Source organism: Acinonyx jubatus, chromosome B3 (assembly GCF_027475565.1).
Source record: "Acinonyx jubatus isolate Ajub_Pintada_27869175 chromosome B3, VMU_Ajub_asm_v1.0, whole genome shotgun sequence".
Classification (NCBI taxonomy): domain Eukaryota; kingdom Metazoa; phylum Chordata; class Mammalia; order Carnivora; family Felidae; genus Acinonyx; species Acinonyx jubatus.
This window is the reverse complement of record NC_069386.1, coordinates 73,329,805-73,349,907: the sequence shown is the minus strand read 5'-3', so window position 1 is coordinate 73,349,907 and position 20,103 is coordinate 73,329,805. Positions and strand designations below refer to the sequence as shown.

The following is a 20,103-nucleotide window of genomic DNA, read 5'->3' as shown; positions in this document are numbered from 1 at the left end:
GCAAAGAGCACTAAAAGAAGTTCTTTAGGCTAAAGGGAAATGATCCCGTTGAAAGCAGGAAGGGAAAAAGAGAAATAAAAGTGGGAAATGTGACTAAATATAAAAGCTTTTATGTAAATTTCTTTTAAAGATTATTGATTACTTTAGGCAAGAATGCTTTAGGGATTATGGCATATTGTAAAATGTATGACAAAAATAACTCAAATGGTGGGAGGGCAGTTAAACGGAGAGACATCATTCTTATGTGCAGTTGGATAACATCAATTCAAAGTAGAGACTGTGATACGTGAGGAGTCGTATTGTAATCCTAGGGTAAATAAGATAAAATATACAGGTATAAATAAAAGCCAAGAAAGAGGACAAAATGGAACACAACAAAAGAGGGCAGAAAAAGAAGAACAAAAAAACAAAGACTAAGTCACACCAATACAAATCACTACCAATAAGATATTCTTCAACCAACCCTATCAGCAGCTCCGTTAAATATAAAGAGAGATTGAATACTCTAATTAAAGGGCAGAGATTGTTAGTCTAGCTAAGAAATGCCAGACCGAATTTTGTACTAGTTACAAGAGATACATTTTAAATATACAGGCATAGATAAGATGAAAGTAAAATTATAGACAAAAAAATATACACCTTGCTACACAAATTAAAAAAAAAAAAAAAAGCCTTGCCCTTGGCATATGCTGTTTCCCTTTTAAAGGCAACCCCTTCGTGCCAATGCAAACTTCACTATACCCAACTGCTCTGATGAATTGCACCAGACTGCCCCCTCAGTGGAGGCCCCTGTCTGCCTCCTTGAGCTCTGATACCACCTACTAGGCCAGTCCCTGATGTGAATGTCCCCCTCACAGCACTTAGGTGTCTACTTCCCGAGCTGGGCTGCCCTCCTTACCTCACGTTTATTCTGCCATCCCAAGCTGGACTGCCCAGTGCAGGGCGTCCAAGCCCATGAGGGAAAAGGGGGAGGGTGTCCGCATAGGAAGCCTGGTGTGGCCACCTTCCCTACCTCGCAGGGGCTTGAAAGCCGTCTTTTGGTTCACTCTGGCTCCCCACCAGCCAGAGTCACTGTTGACTTTATTGCTTCTCAAGAGAACTGGGATCAACATGTTTAGAAGCAACAATATTTTCAATTCCGTGACTCCCTTCTTGTTATCCATTATGGAGAGACCATCAGAAGAACTTATTGAGCAAATACTACAAGGATATGAGAATATAGGTCTCCAGACAGTGGTGTGAGGATCCTGTTCTAGCTCCCTGGCACTCATTGCCACTTCACACACTATCAGGAATTCGTTTCAGAGACCCAACTCTCTTCCATCCTCAATACACTTGGTTTCGAGAGAGCAGGCCCCAATCTGTCCAAAGGCTATAACCTCGACTTATAACCTGAAATCAATCAGTGGTTTCAAGTCCTCTGACCAACTCCACCTGCCCCTAAAGTCGTGTGGCAGATTGTCCTTTACTATGACTGACATTGTATGTCTCCCATCCCGTAGGCTCTTCTGACATGACTGAAACACTCCTCCCCCTCAGAAGTGGGTTCTATGCCCCTTCCTTTTTAATATGGGTGGAGGCTTTTGATTGCCCCAAGAAGCTGAATTTAGTAGAATGGATGCCGTATGACTTCGAAGTCTGGTAAAGAAAGAACACAGCTTCTGCCTGGCTTGATTTGGGAGACATCCTCCCTCTGGGAAAGCCAACCATCACGTTGCAAGGAAGACTAAACAAGCCCATGCAAAGACTACATGAGAGGACCTCATGAAGAGGAGCTGACATGCCAGTAGACAACCAGCACCAACCACTGGCACTGGTAACTGAGCCTTCAGGTGATCCCAGCCTCCAACCTTCAAGCCTCTCCTGACACCAAGGGGAGCAAAGGGGAGCTATCCATGCTAAACCCTGACCAACTTGCAGATTCATGGAAAAAATAAATGGTGGTGGTGGTTGTGGTCGTGGTGGTGGTGTCACTGCTGTTGTTTTAAACCACTCAGTTCTTTAGTAACTGGACCAAGCCCTCTTCAACATGACTCCCACACCATTCATTCTGTCCATCTCTCTAGCCATGGCCTTTACCATCCTTATCAGGTCACCGATGATTTTGTCTCCTCCACCAGAAGCAAGGAATCTCACCCCCAATACCCCTGAGTCTCACTCGAAAGGGGCCTCCGTAAAAGATCGTCCTGACGGGCTAAAGAGAGCCAAGGAAGAGGAAACATCTTGGATCTATCATCATGAAGCTCAGATTTCTGCAGCTCAGGGACTTGCTGCTCTCTGATGGGACATTTTTAACCACCCCATCTCTAGCCTGTGGTTCCTGTTTTCAGCTGGTGTGGTCAAGAGCTACGGATACCAATAGGGTGACTGATAAGTTATTTCACTCAGTCCAGGACTTGATCAGACAGCAGTAGGAGGCACTCAGAGGGAGGAGCCTTATGTGATGAATACCACAACACCAGAGAAGAACACCAGGGAGAGGACACTAGGACGAGGCACCAGCAGCTCCGACCTGGGCAGCCTTCTTGAGAAGATGCAGCCGCTCCTGCTCTTGCTGACCTTTCTTCTGACCTCCAAGGCTGAAGCAGGTGAGTGACTGTCCCCACCAGCAGAGGCCCAGCCCCATCCCACCGTGGCACAGCCCTGCCTACATGCTACACTCAGGCACATCCAAGCCCTGCTGAGTGTTCATCCCGCATCAGATCTGCCCACCTCACTCAGAGATGGGCAGATCTGAAGTGGGATGAACACTCAGCAGGAATGGTGGGGCAGGGGGTTGATCCCCAGGAGGGCCCGTGGGTACCATCCCCTTCCCAGGTCCTAACCTAGTCATCTGGAAATTGGGTTCTTTTACAAAGGCATCTGAAAGAAGGTTGGAAGGTAGGAATGAGAAATGAGTAATGCCTCAGGAAAGGGCAGCTTGGAGAAGGGGACCGGCTTCTGTAGTCAAAGTAACGCCCGCTAACTTTCTAACCCAAGGTGTTAAAATCTACCCTCAACCTTCACTCGTTTCTCCAAGCTTTGGCATTCTTATGCTGTCCATGAAAGAAGTCGAGGACCCAGTTGATCTCACAGTTGGTGGCGTCCTGGTCCCCATAACACTTACGTTGGACCATTTTTGTTTCAAGTACCCTCTGGTAATTTGTCAGTCACAATGGGCACAATGGCTTTGGCAGGCCCCGTATTCCCTGCTACTTAGAACCATGACCAGCCCTCATCGAGAGGCTCATCGAGAACCATTGTTTCAGGCGGCCAAGACATTTACTGAGCACCTACTACGTGCAGGGCTCTGGCAAAGATCAAACGCAACCCACAATACAACATGAGCATTTTGAGCTCACGTTCCAAACATGACAAACCAGGAGCAGTTCATTAAGGTCTGGGAAACAAAAGGGGAGAGAGGACGTAGGTACATTCAGGGAAAGGATTTTCCAGGATCCAGGTAGAGGGACTGCGCTCTCTACCACCCCGACTCCCACCTGCTGCAGTTTCTCTGCATCCAGCCTTTGGCTTCATGAGCACAGCAGGCAGGGTAGAATTTTTCTTTCAGGGAAAATAATCGGGGGCCATGAAGCCAACCCTCATTCTCGTCCCTACATGGCATTTCTCCAGATCTACAAACCAGACAAAACCTGGAAACAGTGCGGGGGTTTCCTTGTACGTGAGGACTTTGTGCTAACAGCAGCTCACTGCTGGGGAAGGTAAGAAGGGACGCCTGGAACCCCGCCCTTCTGTGACACCTCTCAGGTGTTAACTGTGAAGTTAACTTCCGCCCAGCCTGGGCTGCCAAGAAGCAGAGGGCACAGAGATGCTCAGCCCCAGGGCCCCATTGCCTATAATTACTCTCCAATTCCTGTCCTGTCCTGTTCCTTCCACGGCTTTGAGGCTGTACCTCCTGTCACCCCACCCCCCACCCTGCTCTGTGTGCAGCCTCATGACTGTGACGCTGGGGGCCCACAACATCAAGAAGAAGGAGAGGACCCAGCAGATCATCCCCGTGAGAGAAATCATCCGCCCCTCAGGCTACACTTCTGAAACCTTCCTCAATGACATCATGTTACTGCAGGTAGGGCCCTCGCTCCACTGGTTCTTGTGCACTTTATTCCTGGGGGCTTTGCATTCCCTGGGACCTCATTCTTCTCCCTCCTTCCCAGTATGACCTTCCACTTGACCCGGGGCTGTGAAGATGGCAATGCCATGACTGTCCCGGGGCTCTTTGTGACTATCGGTAGATTACAATACCTTTCCTCCGGCCCTCAGCTGTCAAAAAAGGCCCGCCTGGATGCCAGCGTGAGGCCCATCAAGCTGCCCAAAAGGAATGTGAGGGTGAGGCCAGGGACGGTGTGCAGTGTGGCCGGCTGGGGACAATTTAGAATGGACAGCTCCTCTGGGGCAGAGAAACTGCATGAGGTAGAGCTTGAAATCCAGAAGGATGAGCAATGCATGTCACACTACAATCACCTGTATAACCCCGCCACCCAGATGTGTGTGGGGAACCCAAGAAGGAAGAAGTCTGCCCTTCAGGTGAGATCCCCAGTACTGTCCATGCCCAGCCCTGGGACAGCCGCGCTTTGAGAAGAGGCAGTGAGAACTAGCCATATCCCTGTCTTCAGCCTTTCCATCCAAACCCATCTCTGGCCCTGTGTCTGTAGCAGGGGTGAGAGACTGTCCCACAGCTCCTTATGGGCAGAGGTTTTCTGAGGGAGAAGAGGGAAGGGAGTGTAAGGACCAGGCTGGAACCCCAGGACCAGGTGAGGCCACAGGCCTACCCTGGCCCTGATCTCACCCACAGCCCCCTAACAGAGACCACCTATCCCCAGGGACATCAGGGAGGCAGGACCAAAGAAGGGTTGGCTCAGCCTTTCCTCCCTCTGCCCACAGGGAGACTCCGGAGGCCCCCTTGTGTGCAACAACGTGGCCCAGGGCATTGTCTCCTGTGTAAAACACTGTGGGACACCTCCACTTGTCTACACCAGGATTTCAGGCTTTATGCACTGGATAGAAAAAATAATGAGACACTTCAGCCCACCGGGACCAGACTCAGACGCCTCCAGGATCAATCCATCCACCTTCTCTGGGGCAGAGGCCAGAACTGCACTGGGCAAAGAGGGTGGAGAGGAGGCCGCCAGGGACTTAATAAACTTCCATCTCTAGTGGAAATTAGATTCCTCCCTTATTCACCAAAACAACATTCATTCGTTATGGCGACCATTGGTTCACATTCTCTAGAATAAAAAGTTTTGCTGCACTGAGACCCGGCTCCTTCCAAATACACCTCCCAGCGCCACAGCCCCCTGCCAGGCTGACTGTTAGCTCCATCGGGAAAAGGGAGACACTGTCCCAGGAAAAATGACCCTCTTCTAGAGCACCCTTCTGTCTCATCCATATTGCCCTCTACCTCCTCCCACACCTACACTCCCACCCCATCCTACCTCAATATGGCAACATAAAGAAATCCATTTGGAGGGAGGACCACCTCAGAAGCTCTGAGATAGGGGGCCACTTCTCCACCCTAAGAGAAATGGGCGAGAAGATTCTGGAGAGCTGTAGCTCTCCCCATGCAGCACTCCCTCCCCAAATCAGGGTGGCAGCTTGGAGCCTGAGAAGTTTCAAGAGGACCCTTCAGTACTCCCAGCCTAGCCCGAGTGCCTGTCACAGCCTTGCCATGGTCGCACCCTCTGGTGTGCTGCAACCCATCTTCCATGGGCTTGAATGACCTTCAGGTGCTCTTCCATCTTGGTCTAATCCAGCCTCTTCCCACCTCACACTGATTCGCATGTGTGTGCATGCGTGCGTGCGTGTGTGTGTGTGTGTGTGTGTGTGTACGTGTGAGTGTGTCTCCAAAGGAAAATTATAATAAAAAGTTGTGTTTCAAAGGTATCCTATTATTTCAAAGGTGTCCTATAGCTTACAGCTTATTGAGTAAATTTTTTCTCCCATTTTTCAACCATCACTAAGTCTCTTATATAAAAACACCCACCTTAGGGGCTCCTGGGTGGCTCAGTCAGTTAAGTGGGTGACTTGGGCTCAGGTCACGATATCATTGCTCATGAGTTTGAGCCCCACATCAGGCTCTGTGCTGACAGCCTGCTGTGGATAATGTGTCTCCCTCTCTATCTGCCCCTTCCCCACTCAGGCTCTGTCTCTCTCCATCAAAAATAAATAAACATAAAAAAAATTAAAAACACCCACCTCAGGGGTACCTGGGTGGCTCAGGTGGTTAAGCATCTGACCCTTCATTTCGGCTCAGGTCAGGATCTCACAGTCCTGATCCTTGCTGACAGCCCAAAGCCTGCCTGGATCTCTCTCTCTCTCTCTCTCTCTCTCTCTCCCTCACTCTCTGCCCCTCCTCCGCTCATTCTCTCTCCCTCTCAAAAGAAATTAACATTTAAGCAAACAATAACAAAGAAATAAAATAAAACCCCCACCTAAGTGAAGGCAGCCTGAAAAGAAGCGGTTTGCTGAATGTCTGCCATTGATGAGTGTGCTTAGACTGAAGGGAAAGGTACACTCAGTGCAGATTCTTGGTCTGCCCGTGGTGACCATCAGCATCTCAAGCTCAGGAGCCATGCCTCTCATGTCCCCGCACCCAGCTAGCTCAGTTATTATTCACGGTTTCCTCAGAATGGAAAAAGAGTCAAGAGCCGAGAAATAAAGACATTTTTGTCTCGATTTAGTCACCGAGTGGCTTCTGAGGTACCAGCCCTTCTGCGGGCTGCAGTCCCAGCCATCACTTTCTTGTTATTTCTTCTCACGTTCACCTCGTGACTCAGCAGTGGGAGTGCAAGTGTGGAGGCAGTACCGTTGTCACCCAGCCCAAGAAAACCACTTTGTATGACGACGCCCAGCCCTACAGGAACACAAGTCGAGGAGGCCTAGACGGTCAGTGAGCCACCTGTCCTTCATTCCCCTCAGGGCTTCACTTCTGGAAGGAAGAAAGACAGGCTGCTCTGACCTGGGCAGAACTTCAGGGAAGATGCAACCACTTCTGCTTTTGCTGGCCCTTCTGCTGCCCCTTGAGGCCAGGACAGGTGAGTGACCAGCCCCATTCCAGAGGCCTGAGCCCATCCCACAAAGCCCCCTGTAAGTCCTGACCCTTCTGCCCAGTGCGGCCCTGGATTGTCCTCCTTTGAGCCCAGGAATTTTCTAAGCCCCAGCTCCTATCTCAAACCAAGACTGACAGGTCTGATGCTCGACAGACACACTCAACAAGGATGGCCAGCAGGAAGGGTACTCCCTAGAAGGTTTGGTAGGGGTTAGCCTCTCTCTTATGGCTTGGAAAGTGGGTTGTTTGTAGAAAGACATTTGGTAGGAGATATGAAACCACAAAAGACAGGCATTGAAATTGCTCGCTCCAACCCAGGAAAGGTAAGCTCAGACCAACCAGCTGCAGTAGAGGGTGTTGTCCCTGGACTCAGCTTTAAAAGCCAATTAAATTTCTCAGTGCTCTCCACCTGCTCCATCCTGCCCACGGAGGGTGATCTCAGCAGCAGCTAGATGACTGTACCCCAACCTCAGTCCCAGGCCCGTGTAACCCATTGTCAGTGCCACCCACCCCTGCCTTCCTAGGCCCTCGGCTGCTCCACTGTCTTTGCCGATGCCCTCCCTGATTCCTGCGGCCTTGAATCCCACCAGCCCTATCTCTCCATCCAACCTCAGCCAAATGCTAATTGAAAGGTGTTCATTCATGCAACTTAAAAACGTCTACTGACACCTTAGGATGTGCGAGGCCCTGGAACATGAGGATATTAGAGAATCCAACTCCATAAGGCCATAGGTAGCTTATTAGAAAATGGCACCCATCAGGATGTTAGCAGAGGCTCAGACGGGCCCGGGGGGACTCACTGAGAAAGAAGGCATCAGGGGAGTCCTGTCCACGATCCTCTGAGATTCTACCATCTTGAAGGTAGATCTTACCTCCCCCACACACTTGTCTGAAATAGGATGTGGAGAACAAGCACTGTCCCTTCTCAGGGGGGTTTTGAGGCATGAGGTTCAGGAAAGGTCCTCCGGCTACAAGGAGAACCTGAGAAGACCATCAGTCACCGCCTTCTTACTCTTTCCCTCCTGACCACAGCTGCCCCCAGTCACCCCATCCACCAGCCTTTTCTTTCAGAGGAGATCATCGGGGGCCATGAGGCCAAGCCCCACTCTCGGCCCTACATGGTATTTGTTCAGTTTCTCGTCGGGAACAGCAAGAAGAGGTGCGGCGGTGCCCTTGTGAACGAGGACTTTGTTCTGACGGCTGCTCACTGCTTGGGAAGGTGAGGGACAAAGACCCCTAGGGGGACCCCTGCCCTTCTCCCCCAGGGCTGCAGCCCAGGGGGCCATCCGAGGCTCCTGGTCACTCAAGCCTATGAGAGCTCATCAAAGGAGCCAGCTGAGAGTGCGGCTGGGGCAGAGAAAAGCTGACACATAGGACAGGGGAGCTTTGGAGTCGGTGGATCAGATGTGAGAGTAAGTGGCACAGTGGAGAAGAGATGGACCACACCAGGCAAATAAAGCAGCAGTGGAGGACGGAAGCATGCCCTAGCACCAAAATGCAAACTCACAGTAATTTCATGATATTACTTGAGAGCAAAAGAGAGCTCCCAGAGCTCCTACCCTCAGTGTCATTGAAAAAAAGAGAATCCAGGAGCCATCTGTCACCTCTATGTGCCCCTCGGCTCCAGTCCTGCCCACCCCGGTTGTCACCTGCCCTTCCTGGTTCCTGGGCCGAGCTGTGTCCTGGGACCCCACACCCCCTTGCCCACTCTGCTCTCCGCACAGCTCCATCAACATCACCCTGGGGGCCCACAACATCAAGAAGCAGGAGAAGACCCAGCAGATCATCCCCGTGAGAAGAGCCATCCCCCACCCAGACTATAATCCAAAGAACTACTCCAACGACATCATGTTACTGCAGGTAAGGAGACCTCCCCCACTGCCCTCGCTCTTCTGGGTCCACATTGTCTCCTCTCCCACTGGGACCTGTCCCCTCCTTCATACCTGGCCTGGCCACCTGACCAGTCTCAGTGGCTCAGGGGAGAAGGAAGACAGGGCAGCCGCATAGAGTACCTGGGCCCAGAGACCACTGACTGAGCTGGCCCCTCTTGCTTCTTTCCATCAGCTGGTGAAAAAGGCCAAGCTGACTGCAGCTGTGAGGCCCCTGGGCCTGCCCAAAGGCAAGGACCGGGTGAGGCCGGGACAGGTGTGCAGTGTGGCCGGCTGGGGACGCATGGCCATGGGCACTCTAGCAACCACTCTGCAGGTGGTAGAGCTGATCGTGCAGGAGGATCGGGAGTGCAGATCCCGCTTCCGTGGCTATTACATGGGGGCCACCCAGATCTGTGTAGGAGACCCGAAGAAGATGAAGACCAGCTTCAAGGTCAGGCTTCCAGCATCTACCTAGACAGGCCGCAGGGCTGAGGAACCTAGGGATGTCCGGGGTATGGGAGTGGCTGTGCCTTCATGCCTCAGCCTGAGAGCCTGGGCAGCTGGGTCTACAAATCCAGTCTTCAGTTCCCCACCCCTTCCAGTGGTCCCCTGTTGGGGGAAGAAGGCTTAGTCTCCTCACAGCAGCCTTGTCACCTGTGTTTCCCTGAGGTTTGGAGAGAAATGTTTGGCCTGGGTGGTGCTGGAAAGAACAGTCAGTGCCTGGATGGAGTGCAGGGACCGAGAGAGAGGACAAGGTCTGCCCAGGGCCCAATCTCCCATGCAGCCCCCTGACACAGACCCCCAGCCCCAGGGCAGTGGGGAGGGCAGGACCACCAGGAGTGCGGTCACCAGCCCAGTCCTTCCTCTCTCTGCCCACAGGGGGACTCTGGGGGACCCCTCGTGTGTAACAACGTGGCCCAAGGGACTTTCTCTTATGGAAACGGGAATGGGACACCTCCAGGGGTCTTCGACAAGGTCTCACACTTCCTGCCCTGGATAAAGAGAATAATGAAGCACTTCTCTCAGCAGGCGTGAGGCTAACTGTCCTCTGTGCTTGGCCACCTTTTCTGGGGCAGAGGCAAGAACCCCTTGGGGCTTGGGGGATGGGGAGTGGGCATTGCAGGGTCATAATAAATAGATCTCTAGACCGAGTATGGCTGCGGTCTTATTTATTCACTGAACCACTTTCAATATGCAGCAACACTGCCCCAGGAAGTTTTCTGCTGTCAATTCCAGGTTTTGCTTTCTCCTTTCTCCCCCAGCCCTTGGTCCTCCCTAAACCCTTTGCTGCATAGTTTCTCATCAGTTTCTCAATAACACCTCTTTGGGGCTTAGCCCTCTGCAAGGGTTCAGCCTAAACTCTGTTATAAAAGGACAATCCTCTCTCCCCAAAAATTATCTTTTCTGGGCCATAAAAATGCCATAACTTCTCTAAGCCAACCACCATCACCAACCCCACAATTTGGTCAGTGGAAAGGGAATAACTCCAGGGGACCATGCCACAAGCATTCCATTTCCTGTTTCCAGGGGGGGTCTTTCTGGGGCAATGGGGGCAGGTTTCTCCTACAGCCAAGACTTTCTGCAGCTTAGGAGGCTGAGATGCAGCCCCAGCCCCACCCAGGTTTCACTTTTCTGCACTGCCCAGGGCCCAGGACTAAATTCAGTTAAACTTCCTCCCTGGCTGACCATCCCACAACAGCCTCTGTTTTCCATCCTGCCACACCTGGAGCTGCCAACCCACCCAATGCCTGTCAGAGGAGCCAGTACCCACCTCCCAAGGAGTAGGACCTGCTGAGTCCCTCAGTCCAAACCAGCATCCCCCAGGAGCTTAGCTACTATAGCCTATGGAGTCACTCACTCAGTAGTTCAGCCCCTTTAAGCCTGGCCTAGTCTCAGGACCCAGACTCCCCCTGCTGGTACCCTGGGTGATGGCAGCTTTGTGAGGCAGACGGCTCCAGGCTGCTGGACCGTAAAGTACCACATTGCCATCCACCAGATCAAATTTGATCTCTTTGTGCCAAGCATATAAGGGGCTCTGTTCTTGCCATTGGGAAACATACAGTGATGAGACATTTCTCCTAAATTCTCCTGGTTTCTCTCCTTCCACCAAGCAGTTCAGTTTGGCATAAATGGATCTGTTTTTAGAATCCACAAGAAAGCTTGTCTCTCTCTCTCTTTCTTTTTTTTTTTTTTTAATGTTTATTTTACTTTTGAGAGACAGAGATGAGCTGGCGAGGAGCAGAGATAGGGGGACAGAGGATCCATAGCAGGCTCTGTGCCATCAGCCCAGAGCCCGATATGGGGCTTGAACTCATGAACCATGAGATCATGACCTGAGCCGAAGCCTGACATTCAACCGACTGAGCCACCTAGGTGCCCCAAGAAAACTTGTCTTGAAAATAATTGACATCCCTAAACTTTATCTGTATCGCACATCACAGTTTCACAGGCATGACTTTGTTTGGTTCCAGAAGGGCAATGTGAAGTTGGAAGAAAGTGGGAGACTCACAGGTCCTCAGGTTTGTAATCTATGCACGATAGAGGCCATGCCCAGAAGTGAGGGAGGGAGAGAGGGAGAAGAGGCAGGCTTATTTTTAATTCACACGTAGAAGACATGAACTTTAGTCCACAGACCCATGAAATGCCACATTTCAGGTGGAAGATAGTTCATTGTGACCAGATAACCTTATTTTAGGGTCCCATATCCTTCAAACACCACAACTAGTGAGTTGAATGTGACAGAACAAATTCACGATAGCTGAACAACTAGACAAACACTGAATCAAGTAGGACCCATATCAAAAGGAGAAAGAACTGGGGCACCTGGGTGGCTCAGTCAGTTAAGTGTCCAACTCTTGATTTGGGCTCAAGTCATGATATCTCGGTGGTGAGATCAGGCCCTGGGTTGGGTTCAGCACTGGGCATGGAGCCTGCTTAAGATTCTCTCTCTCTCGGGGTGCCTGGGTGGCTCAGTCAGTTAAGCGTCCGACTTCAGCTCAGGTCATGATCTCGCGGTCCGTGAGTTCAAGCCCTGCGTTGGGCTCTGTGCTGACTGCTCAGAGCCTGGAGCCTGTTTCGGATTCTGTGTCTCCCTCTCTCTCTGACCCTCCCCCACTCACGCTCTGTCTCTCTCTGTCTCAAAAATAAATAGACGTTAAAAAAAATTTTTTAATAAAAATTAAAAAAAGATTCTCTCTCTCCCTCTCTCTCTTTCTCTCAAAAAAAGAGAGAGAGAGAGAGAAAGAACTTCACTAAAAAGGAAACAAACCACATAGATGTGAAAAACAAAATCCAGTACACTGAAAAAAAAGTGAAAAGCAAATAAAAGCCAATGTTTCACACAAGACTGTCCCTATGTCCATTTGCCAAGTCTTCCCTGGAGCTCACAGCACAAAGCAATAGCACAGTTGAGATTAAAGCTGAATGCATGTATGGAGGTGAGCAAGAGAACAGTAGAAGGTGATGACCAGGGGACAGCTCTGGGCACAGCAGTAAAAAACAACACTCTGAGGAGAAGCCATCACACCTAAGAAATGTAGAGACCTCAGAAAGTCAGCCATGAAGAGCTCCATGGAGCCCCAGGATGCAAGGTTGAGCCAAGGGCAGAGTAACCAAGGACATCCACCACCAGGGGCAGAGGTGTGTGACCTTGAAAGACAGAGCCTGATGGGTCAGTTTTTCCCTTACACCTGATAGAAGCACTTGACACAGTATGACATACATTAGGAAGAAAAACTATTGCCTTACAATGACGGTAGCATCATGAAGACTGGGCTGCTGTTGACGTTCCCTTAAAATTTTGAAGTCAGTTCACACCTATTTCTCTCTCTTGCTTTTGTGATTTTTATTTCTAGAACTTAATCCTATATAAGGTTTAAAGTGTGTGTGTGTGTGTGTGTGCATGCACGTGTGTAGGAAAGTTATTCAAAAGGTGCTCATTAATCACACCATTATTTAATAATGGACCTCAGATTGGAATTACTATTAATGTCCAAAATGGAGAAATGGTAAAATATGGCACATTTATATTATGTATTATGCAGCCATTGACATCTACATTGTCCACCGCTCTAGAAAACTAGGCTAAGGAAACAAAAGAAAGAAAACTAAGCCAAAAACATTAATAGGCAAGTTATTAAAAAAAAAAAAGTTGATACATGTGTTAGTTAAGACAACCCTAACTACTCTACCAGATAAACTTTAGCATTTCAGTGACTCACACAATGGAAACCTGTTTCTCACTCATCCACAGTCCAAAATGAGTGTTCCTGCTGAGTAATGCCCCTTTTTACTCTCAAGTATCCCAGCTGGGACAAAAGTTACGTGTGTGCCCATGATTAAGGAAACCAGGCTCAAGTTCCTAAGGATGTCTTCCAAGTCCCTCTTGTTCATCCAAGTGGAACCCAGGTAGAGGTTCGTTATAGGCTGGTCTGAAAGGTACAACACCATCTCCATTCACACCCCATTTGCTACAGTAATCACACAGTCACACCTCACCTCAAGTGAGGCTGGATGACTGGGTTCACCCAGGTCCTCTGCAAGAAAAGGAAATTGTTTTGCTAAACTGCTAGCTCGCCTCTACCACAATTCGTTATAGTGTTTGCTGTTTATAAGGATCATGGGCCCTAAATTTTGTTCTGCCTATAAAACTAATACACACTAATGACAGAAAAAAAATGGATAATATAAAGGTGAAAAAAAAAGAGTCATAAAATGATTATTCTGGCTGTTGCTCTTTTTAAACAGAATTAGTATCAAATTGCATACACCACATCATATTCTACTTTTTCCACTTACTATTAGGTGATGCAAAGTGCTCCATGCCACTAAGCAGTCTTTCAAAACATGCTATTTAATGGCCAGATAGTATTTCATTCCATGAATATATCAGAAGTAATCTTACTGAGCTCCTATTGTTGAATAGTTGGATGGCCTGAGCAATTGGGAAGAGAGTCTCAAGGTATATGTCCACCTCCACCTCTTTCTCACATTTCCCCAAGGCCCCAGGGCCAGTCACTCCATCTCACTAGTGTGCTTTTCTTCCAGGAGACACTGAGGTCCTTGAGCCTCTTTTCAAGTCTTCCTCTGCCACATCCAGGGTTTCTGGGTCCTTCTTTCCCTCAAACTACGCTGATGGGGAGATTGTATGCAGGTCCCATTGACTTTCCTTTGTCACCTGCTCTTTCCTACTAGACCAAAACAAGGGCCAGTTCTTTGCAAGAAAGTGCCTCACTCCCAGCAGACATGTGTGGTGGGAAGACAATAGTGAAGAAACAGACTTCTCCCAGGGCTGGCACTCCATAAAACAATCACCAGCTCATCAGTAGAAACTTCCCAAGGAGCTTCTAGTCTGTCCTTCTAACTGTGATATTAGGGCAGCCCTAAGAATGTCCGGAACTTCTCAGTAGTACACTGGTGTCCTACAATGCCAAGGGCAACCAGATTGGTTTCTGACCAGAGCAGCATCAAAGGGAGGGAGAGGAAGTGTCCCAGCCTCAGCAGGCAACTGCCTGCCCAGAGCTTTGCATTTTGGCGGTATATGGGGCCCAGGGAGGAGGCGGGAGACATCCTACTTTAATGTCCCAATATCCCAGAGGAGAAAAAAATTGTAACTGACGGAAATGTAATAAAACAGTCAAATGTAGATGTAACCAGCTAGGAATATTGTGAAATGTACCAGAGTCATGTTTGTTCAAATATCACAATTTTTATTAAAAGGGAAAATCAAAACATTAAAAAAAATATGTGCCCCCATTTATTCTCTGACATTCCATTCTCTGTCCAAATGGTCTCTCTAATCCCCAACCACTGGAAAACCGACTTTTAAGAAATTTTTATTGCAGGGGCGCCTGGGTGGCTCAGTCGGTTGAGCATCCGACTTCGGCTCAGGTCATGATCTCACAGCTGGTGAGTTCGAGCCCCGCGTCGGGCTCTGTGCTGACAGCTCAGAGCCTGGAGCCTGCTTCGGATTCTGTGTCTCCCTCTCTCTCTGCCCATAACCCACTCGCATTCTGTCTCTGTCTCTCTCAAAAATAAATAAATGTTAAAAAAATTTTTTTAATAAAAAAAGAAATTTTTTTATTGCAAAATATACACACATGAAATATGTATACACTTAAGAATGCTGGCCAAATTTCAGAAAGCCCCCATGTGTCTCTTCCTGCTAAAAATACCCTCTCTGCCCTCCAACCCCAGAATTAACTTACTGTTGTGACTTTTGTGATAACCACCTCCCTGCTTTGCATCATGCCCTTACCCCCTATGGACGCATTTCTATCCAAAATAGTTTCATTTTCACAGTGAATGTAATCCTTCAGGGACTTTTCTCTCAACATTACGTCTGTAAGATTTATTTGTGGGACTGCATGTGGTATTAGTTATTTTCATTGATATGCAATATTCCATTATATAACTATACCACGATTTGATGTTTGTGCTGCTGTTGATGAGTCTTACTGCTGCTTCCAGTCTGGGGCTTTCATGAATAACGCTGCTATGACCTTCTTGGACATGTATCTGGTGGAAATGTTCATATGCTTCTCTAGAATATATACTTAGGAAAAGAGCCAACCTGATGACTGTAACCGGTATCTCCCTGTGATTTAAACTGGTTGGTTCTCTGGTATCTACTGAGAGTAACATCTTTTCATACGTGTGTTGGCCACTTGGATGTTTTCTTTTTCGAGATGAAGCTGTTCAAGTCTTTTGCCCATTATTCTATTGAATTGTCTTTTTCTTATTGATTTATAGAAGTTCTTTACATAATTGGAATGTAAGTGCTATGTGTGTTATAAGCATCTTTGCCCCCTCTACCTATTGTCTTTGTTTCCTCTTGATTTTAATGTATCAGTTCATCAATCCTTTTCTTTATGATTAGTGTTTTTATGCATATGATTTAAAATTTTTACCTATTGTGAAGATATTGTTATATTTTCAAATCTTTATTTATGCTCGGATCCATAATCCACTGAAAATGGATTTTTGGATATGGTATGTGATAAAGGTCATGTTTTATTTTGGGGGGTGTCTATGGGACACCATAAAGACATCTATTGTCCTGGCTGTGTTTATCAGGGAGAAACAAGAAAATAGTCTTTTCCCCACTGCTTTGCCATTCAAACTCCATTATAAATCAAGTGTCCATATATCACATGTGTCCATATGTGTATGTCAGTGCCCAAATGTGTATGGGATCTCTATTCCCAGACCATCAGTCTATGTTCCTGTGCCCATATCGCTACCACACCATCTTCCTTACTATGGCTTTATTTGCTAAAAGCATGACCTCCCATCTTATTCTTCAAGAGCGTCTTGGCTATTAGCCATTTGTTTTTCCACACATGTTTAGAACTGATTAAGCTGTATGAAATACTTCTTGAGTACAATGAATCTACAGATCACTTTTAGAGAATTGATATTTTTATAAAATGTAGTCTTCTAGGGGCGCCTGGGTGGCTCAGTCGGTTAAGCGTCCGACTTCGGCTCAGGTCACGATCTCGCGGTCCGTGAGTTCGAGCCCCGCGTCAGGCTCTGGGCCGATGGCTCAGAGCCTGGAGCCTGCTTCCAATTCTGTGTCTCCCTCTCTCTCTGCCCCTCCCCCGTTCATGCTCTGTCTCTCTCTGTCCCAAAAATAAATAAACGTTAAAAAAAAAATTTTTTTTTTAATTTAGTCTTCCAATCCACAAACATAGAATCTCTCTGTGTTTGGGTTTTGTCAAGTGTCTCTTAATGCAATGTTATAATTTTCACCAAAGACATCTTGCACATCTTGTTTTAGATTTGTGTTTAGTTATTTGATCATTTTCATGCCATTTAAATATTACCTTTTCCAAAATTTCATTTCCTAACAGTATTGCTATCTATATTGAAATGTGATTAATTTTTAACATTTATTTATTTATTTTGAGAGAGAGAGTGAGGGAGAGGCAGAGAGAGGTAGGCAGACAGAGCAAGAGCCAGATGCAGGGCTCGAATTCACAAACTGTGAGACCATGACCTGAGTGGAAATCAAGAGTCAGACACTTAACCAACTGAGCCACCGAGGCACCCCAGAAATGTGATTAATTTTTAAATTGATTTTGTGTCTAACAAATCTGTTAAACTATCTTATTAATTATGGTAATCTATCTGTCCATTCTTTGGCATTCTCTATGTACACTATCATATCATCAAACAATGACAGTTTTGTTTCCTTCTTTCCTGTTCCCCATAACTTTCACTTCTATTTCCTGCCTAACTGCACTCACTAAAATCTCCAGTCTGATGTTGAAGAGAAATGATAATTATGGGTACTCAGGTGTCCTTGTATTGTTTTGCTCTTGAACAAAAAGAATTCAACATTTCACCCTTAAGTATAAGGACTGCTGTGAGATTTTTGTGGATAATTTTTACCGGATTAAAGCCATCATTTCTATTCATAGATTACCAAAATTTTTTTTTAATAATGAGGGTGAATTTTGGCAAATGTTTTCCTTGGTTTGCTTCAAGTGAAGATTCATATGTTTCTTGTTCCATCAATCAATGTGACGTGTTTCAGCAACTGAGTTTTGAATGAAATCCCTCCCCATTCCTAGGAAGGTCATGGTATCTTTTTACTAATTGGTTGATTTGGTTTGCATCAATATTCTGAACTGATACGGCCTGTAATGTTTCTTTCCCATATTGTCTTCATTGGACTTGGCCTCAACATTTTGCTAGTCTCATAAAGGAGATAGGTGCCATCTACTCTCTAGAAGAAATTGTGTAGTATTCTTTGAATATTTTGTAGAGATTTCCAGTGAAGCCATATGAGTCTATAGCTGCCCTTAATGGAATATTTTTGACAACTGAACGATTTATTTAGTGTTTATAAGAAAATGCAAATTTCTTGAATATGTTTCATTAAGTTAAACTTTCTGAGGATTTGTCAATTTCATGTAGATTTTCAAAATTACATAATGGTTTTCCAATGGCTTATATATAAATATGACTTTTATATACAAATATGCACACATGTATCTCCCAAATACAAACCCTTTCTCAGTTATTGATAATATCTTCTTCCATTCTGTAGCTTTACTTTTCACTATGCTAATAGTGGCTTTAGTGGTCAGAATTTCTGAAATTTTTATATAGATCAATTTATCTATTTTTTTCCTTTGTAATTATAATTTATATTAGGGCTTTTTATGTCCTATTTCAAGTTTTTTTTCCCTACCTTAAGTTTGTAAAAAAATTAATTCTTCTATCTTATCTTCTAAAAGTTTTGGTTTTTAGGGGCACCTGGGTGGCTCAGTCGGTTAAGCCTCCGACTTCAGCTCAGGTCATGATCTCATGGTTTGTGAGTTCAAGCCCCACATTGGGCTCTGTGCAGACAGCTCAGAGCCTGGAGACTGCTTTAGATTCTGTCTCCCTCTCTCTCTGCCCCTCCCCTGTTCGCTCTCTCTCTCTCTCTCTCTCTCAAAAGTAAAATAAAACCTTAAAAAAAAATTTTTTTTAAGAAAGGATGTGTTTTTAAAATCTTCCCAAATGACTATGAAGTTGTTTCTTCCTGGAGAGTATTCACTCATTGCTGCTGCTAAGGAGTCAGCCTCAAATCCAGTATTAATTTGAAAGTAATCTTTCTTTCTCTGATTGTTCTTAAGATTTCTGCCATTTCTTGGGGCGCCTGGCTGGCTCAGTCAATGGAGTATGCAACACTTGATCTCAGGGTTGAGAGTTCAAGCCCCACATTGGGCATGGAGCTGACTTAATAAATTAATAAAAAAAAATTTTTTTAAAGATTTCTGCCATTTCTTTAAGACAATGATTTCTAGGTATCAATTTCTTTGTATTATTCTGCTTGAAGTTTTTTTTTAACCTCTAGTTGGATACTTTTCATCAACTTTTTAAAAATCTCAGCCACTATTCTATTTTATATGACCTCTTGTTTTTTCTTCTTCCTCTAGAATTCCAAGTAAATATATGTACAATCGTCTAATTCTATTATTTTCTATATTTTTATCTTTAGGTCTGTCTATGTTCCATTCTTAACACTTTTTTCTGAGCCATTTCAGGTTAGTAATTCTCTTTAGCTTTGTCTAATCTGTTATTAAGTTTTTCCACCGTGACTTTAATTTTGGTTATTACATTTTTCACTGTGACTTTAATTTTGGTTATTACATTTTTCACTTTTTCAAATGTTATGTCACTTTTTTTAAGGTTCATGTTCCCTGCAGCTTTTTTAAAGCTTGTTTTTATTTCGGCATAATTGTCTTATTATCTATATTTTATTATTCTAATACACTTATCCCAATAATTAAATTTGTTCTCTGTTCTTATTGTCTATCATTTCCTACTTCTGTTGTCTTATCTCTTTGCTTATCCTCTTGTTTATACTTGACTATATGCTTGTCATTCTACTTGAAAAATAATTTTTAGGTATAAATCAAACCCTGGAATTAAGTGAATTTCCTCTAGATTTGCATTTGATTCCATCAGGCACTTTGGGACACAGTCCATAACCACATCAATGCAAGTTCAAGGTCTGAGATTCCATGAAAGGTCCAAGTAATTCCAATCTTTCATTAAATCACTTGCAAGGATGAGCTCATTACCTCTTCTTTGTTACTTTGAGAGTATAGACTTTTAATGCCCCAGCTCATTGTGAGGAGTGTCTCTGGTTGGACCTGGTTGTGTGGGTTTTGGTCTTTGATTTCTACACCCTTCACCTTATGTGGCAATCAAAGCAGAGCTTTGAATTTTGTAGGTTCAGTAAATTCCCTCAGAACAATAGTAGCCACCTAACGCCCATTATTCCTTCCTTTTTAGCGTGATAAACACTCCTGCATTGGCAGTTCTTTGAGGCTTATAAGGTTTGGGATATTTTGAACAGGTTTGCTTGGGGTTGTTTCTCGTGGGAAGGTTGGCATGAAATCCTAGGTCGCTGTTCATGAACTCTTCTGTCCACATTTCTATGTAGATCGTTGGGAGCATACATTTTACTCCCCTTTTTCCCTCAGGCTGGTCTTTATCCTTTTCCCCTTTTTAAAAGAGTTAGACTAATGTTTGTTTGTTTGTTTGTTTTTAACTTTATTTTTTTATTTTTTAAAATTTACATCCAGGGGCGCCTGGGTGGCTCAGTCGGTTGGGCGGCCGACTTCAGCTCAGGTCATGATCTTGCGGTCCGTGAGTTCTAGCCCCGCGTCGGGCTCTGTGCTGACAGCTCAG

The 20,103-nt window shown here is 46.1% G+C and overlaps 2 protein-coding genes and 1 long non-coding RNA gene across 7 annotated transcripts in view; 2 read left to right on the top strand and 1 right to left on the bottom strand.

The window, feature by feature from the left end:
* LOC128316004 (uncharacterized) overlaps nucleotides 1-20,103 on the bottom strand; it is an 85,907-nt gene that overhangs the window by 10,273 nt on the left and 55,531 nt on the right. The gene's annotated exons all lie outside the window — the stretch shown is intronic.
* Nucleotides 2,356-5,838, top strand: LOC106987873 (mast cell protease 1A-like). 2 transcript variants are annotated; one of them, XM_027065503.2, is made up of 5 exons: nucleotides 2,356-2,588; nucleotides 3,626-3,701; nucleotides 3,931-4,066; nucleotides 4,261-4,524; nucleotides 4,882-5,838. In XM_027065503.2, the coding sequence occupies exons 1-5, from the start codon at nucleotides 2,444-2,446 to the stop codon at nucleotides 5,152-5,154; spliced, it is 894 nt and encodes a 297-aa protein (XP_026921304.1). In that variant the 5' UTR covers nucleotides 2,356-2,443; the 3' UTR covers nucleotides 5,155-5,838. The 2 variants fall into 2 exon arrangements, with proteins under 2 accessions (XP_026921304.1, XP_014941697.2); XM_015086211.3 differs by having other exon boundaries at nucleotides 2,362-2,588; nucleotides 3,551-3,701; nucleotides 4,882-5,831.
* Nucleotides 6,756-10,068, top strand: LOC106987872 (granzyme H). 4 transcript variants are annotated; one of them, XM_015086209.3, is made up of 5 exons: nucleotides 6,760-7,031; nucleotides 8,078-8,264; nucleotides 8,770-8,905; nucleotides 9,110-9,367; nucleotides 9,796-10,068. In XM_015086209.3, exons 1-5 carry the CDS (start codon nucleotides 6,977-6,979, stop codon nucleotides 9,949-9,951), a joined length of 792 nt encoding a protein of 263 aa, XP_014941695.1. In that variant the 5' UTR covers nucleotides 6,760-6,976; the 3' UTR covers nucleotides 9,952-10,068. The 4 variants fall into 4 exon arrangements, with proteins under 4 accessions (XP_026921306.1, XP_014941695.1, XP_014941696.1 ...); XM_015086210.3 differs by having other exon boundaries at nucleotides 6,763-7,031; nucleotides 8,117-8,264; XM_027065504.2 differs by having other exon boundaries at nucleotides 6,763-7,031; nucleotides 8,104-8,264.

Bases quoted from the DNA above. Each gene is read 5' to 3' on its own strand.
- LOC106987873 (XM_015086211.3), top strand. From the start codon at position 2,444: ATGAATACCACAACACCAGAGAAGAACACCAGGGAGAGGACACTAGGA. The intron at 4,067-4,260 runs GTAGGGCCCTCG...TCCGGCCCTCAG, and splicing joins ATGACATCATGTTACTGCAG to CTGTCAAAAAAGGCCCGCCT. The intron at 4,525-4,881 runs GTGAGATCCCCA...CTCTGCCCACAG, and splicing joins GGAAGAAGTCTGCCCTTCAG to GGAGACTCCGGAGGCCCCCT.
- LOC106987872 (XM_015086209.3), top strand. From the start codon at position 6,977: ATGCAACCACTTCTGCTTTTGCTGGCCCTTCTGCTGCCCCTTGAGGCC. The intron at 8,265-8,769 runs GTGAGGGACAAA...CTCTCCGCACAG, and splicing joins GCTGCTCACTGCTTGGGAAG to CTCCATCAACATCACCCTGG. The intron at 8,906-9,109 runs GTAAGGAGACCT...TCTTTCCATCAG, and splicing joins ACGACATCATGTTACTGCAG to CTGGTGAAAAAGGCCAAGCT.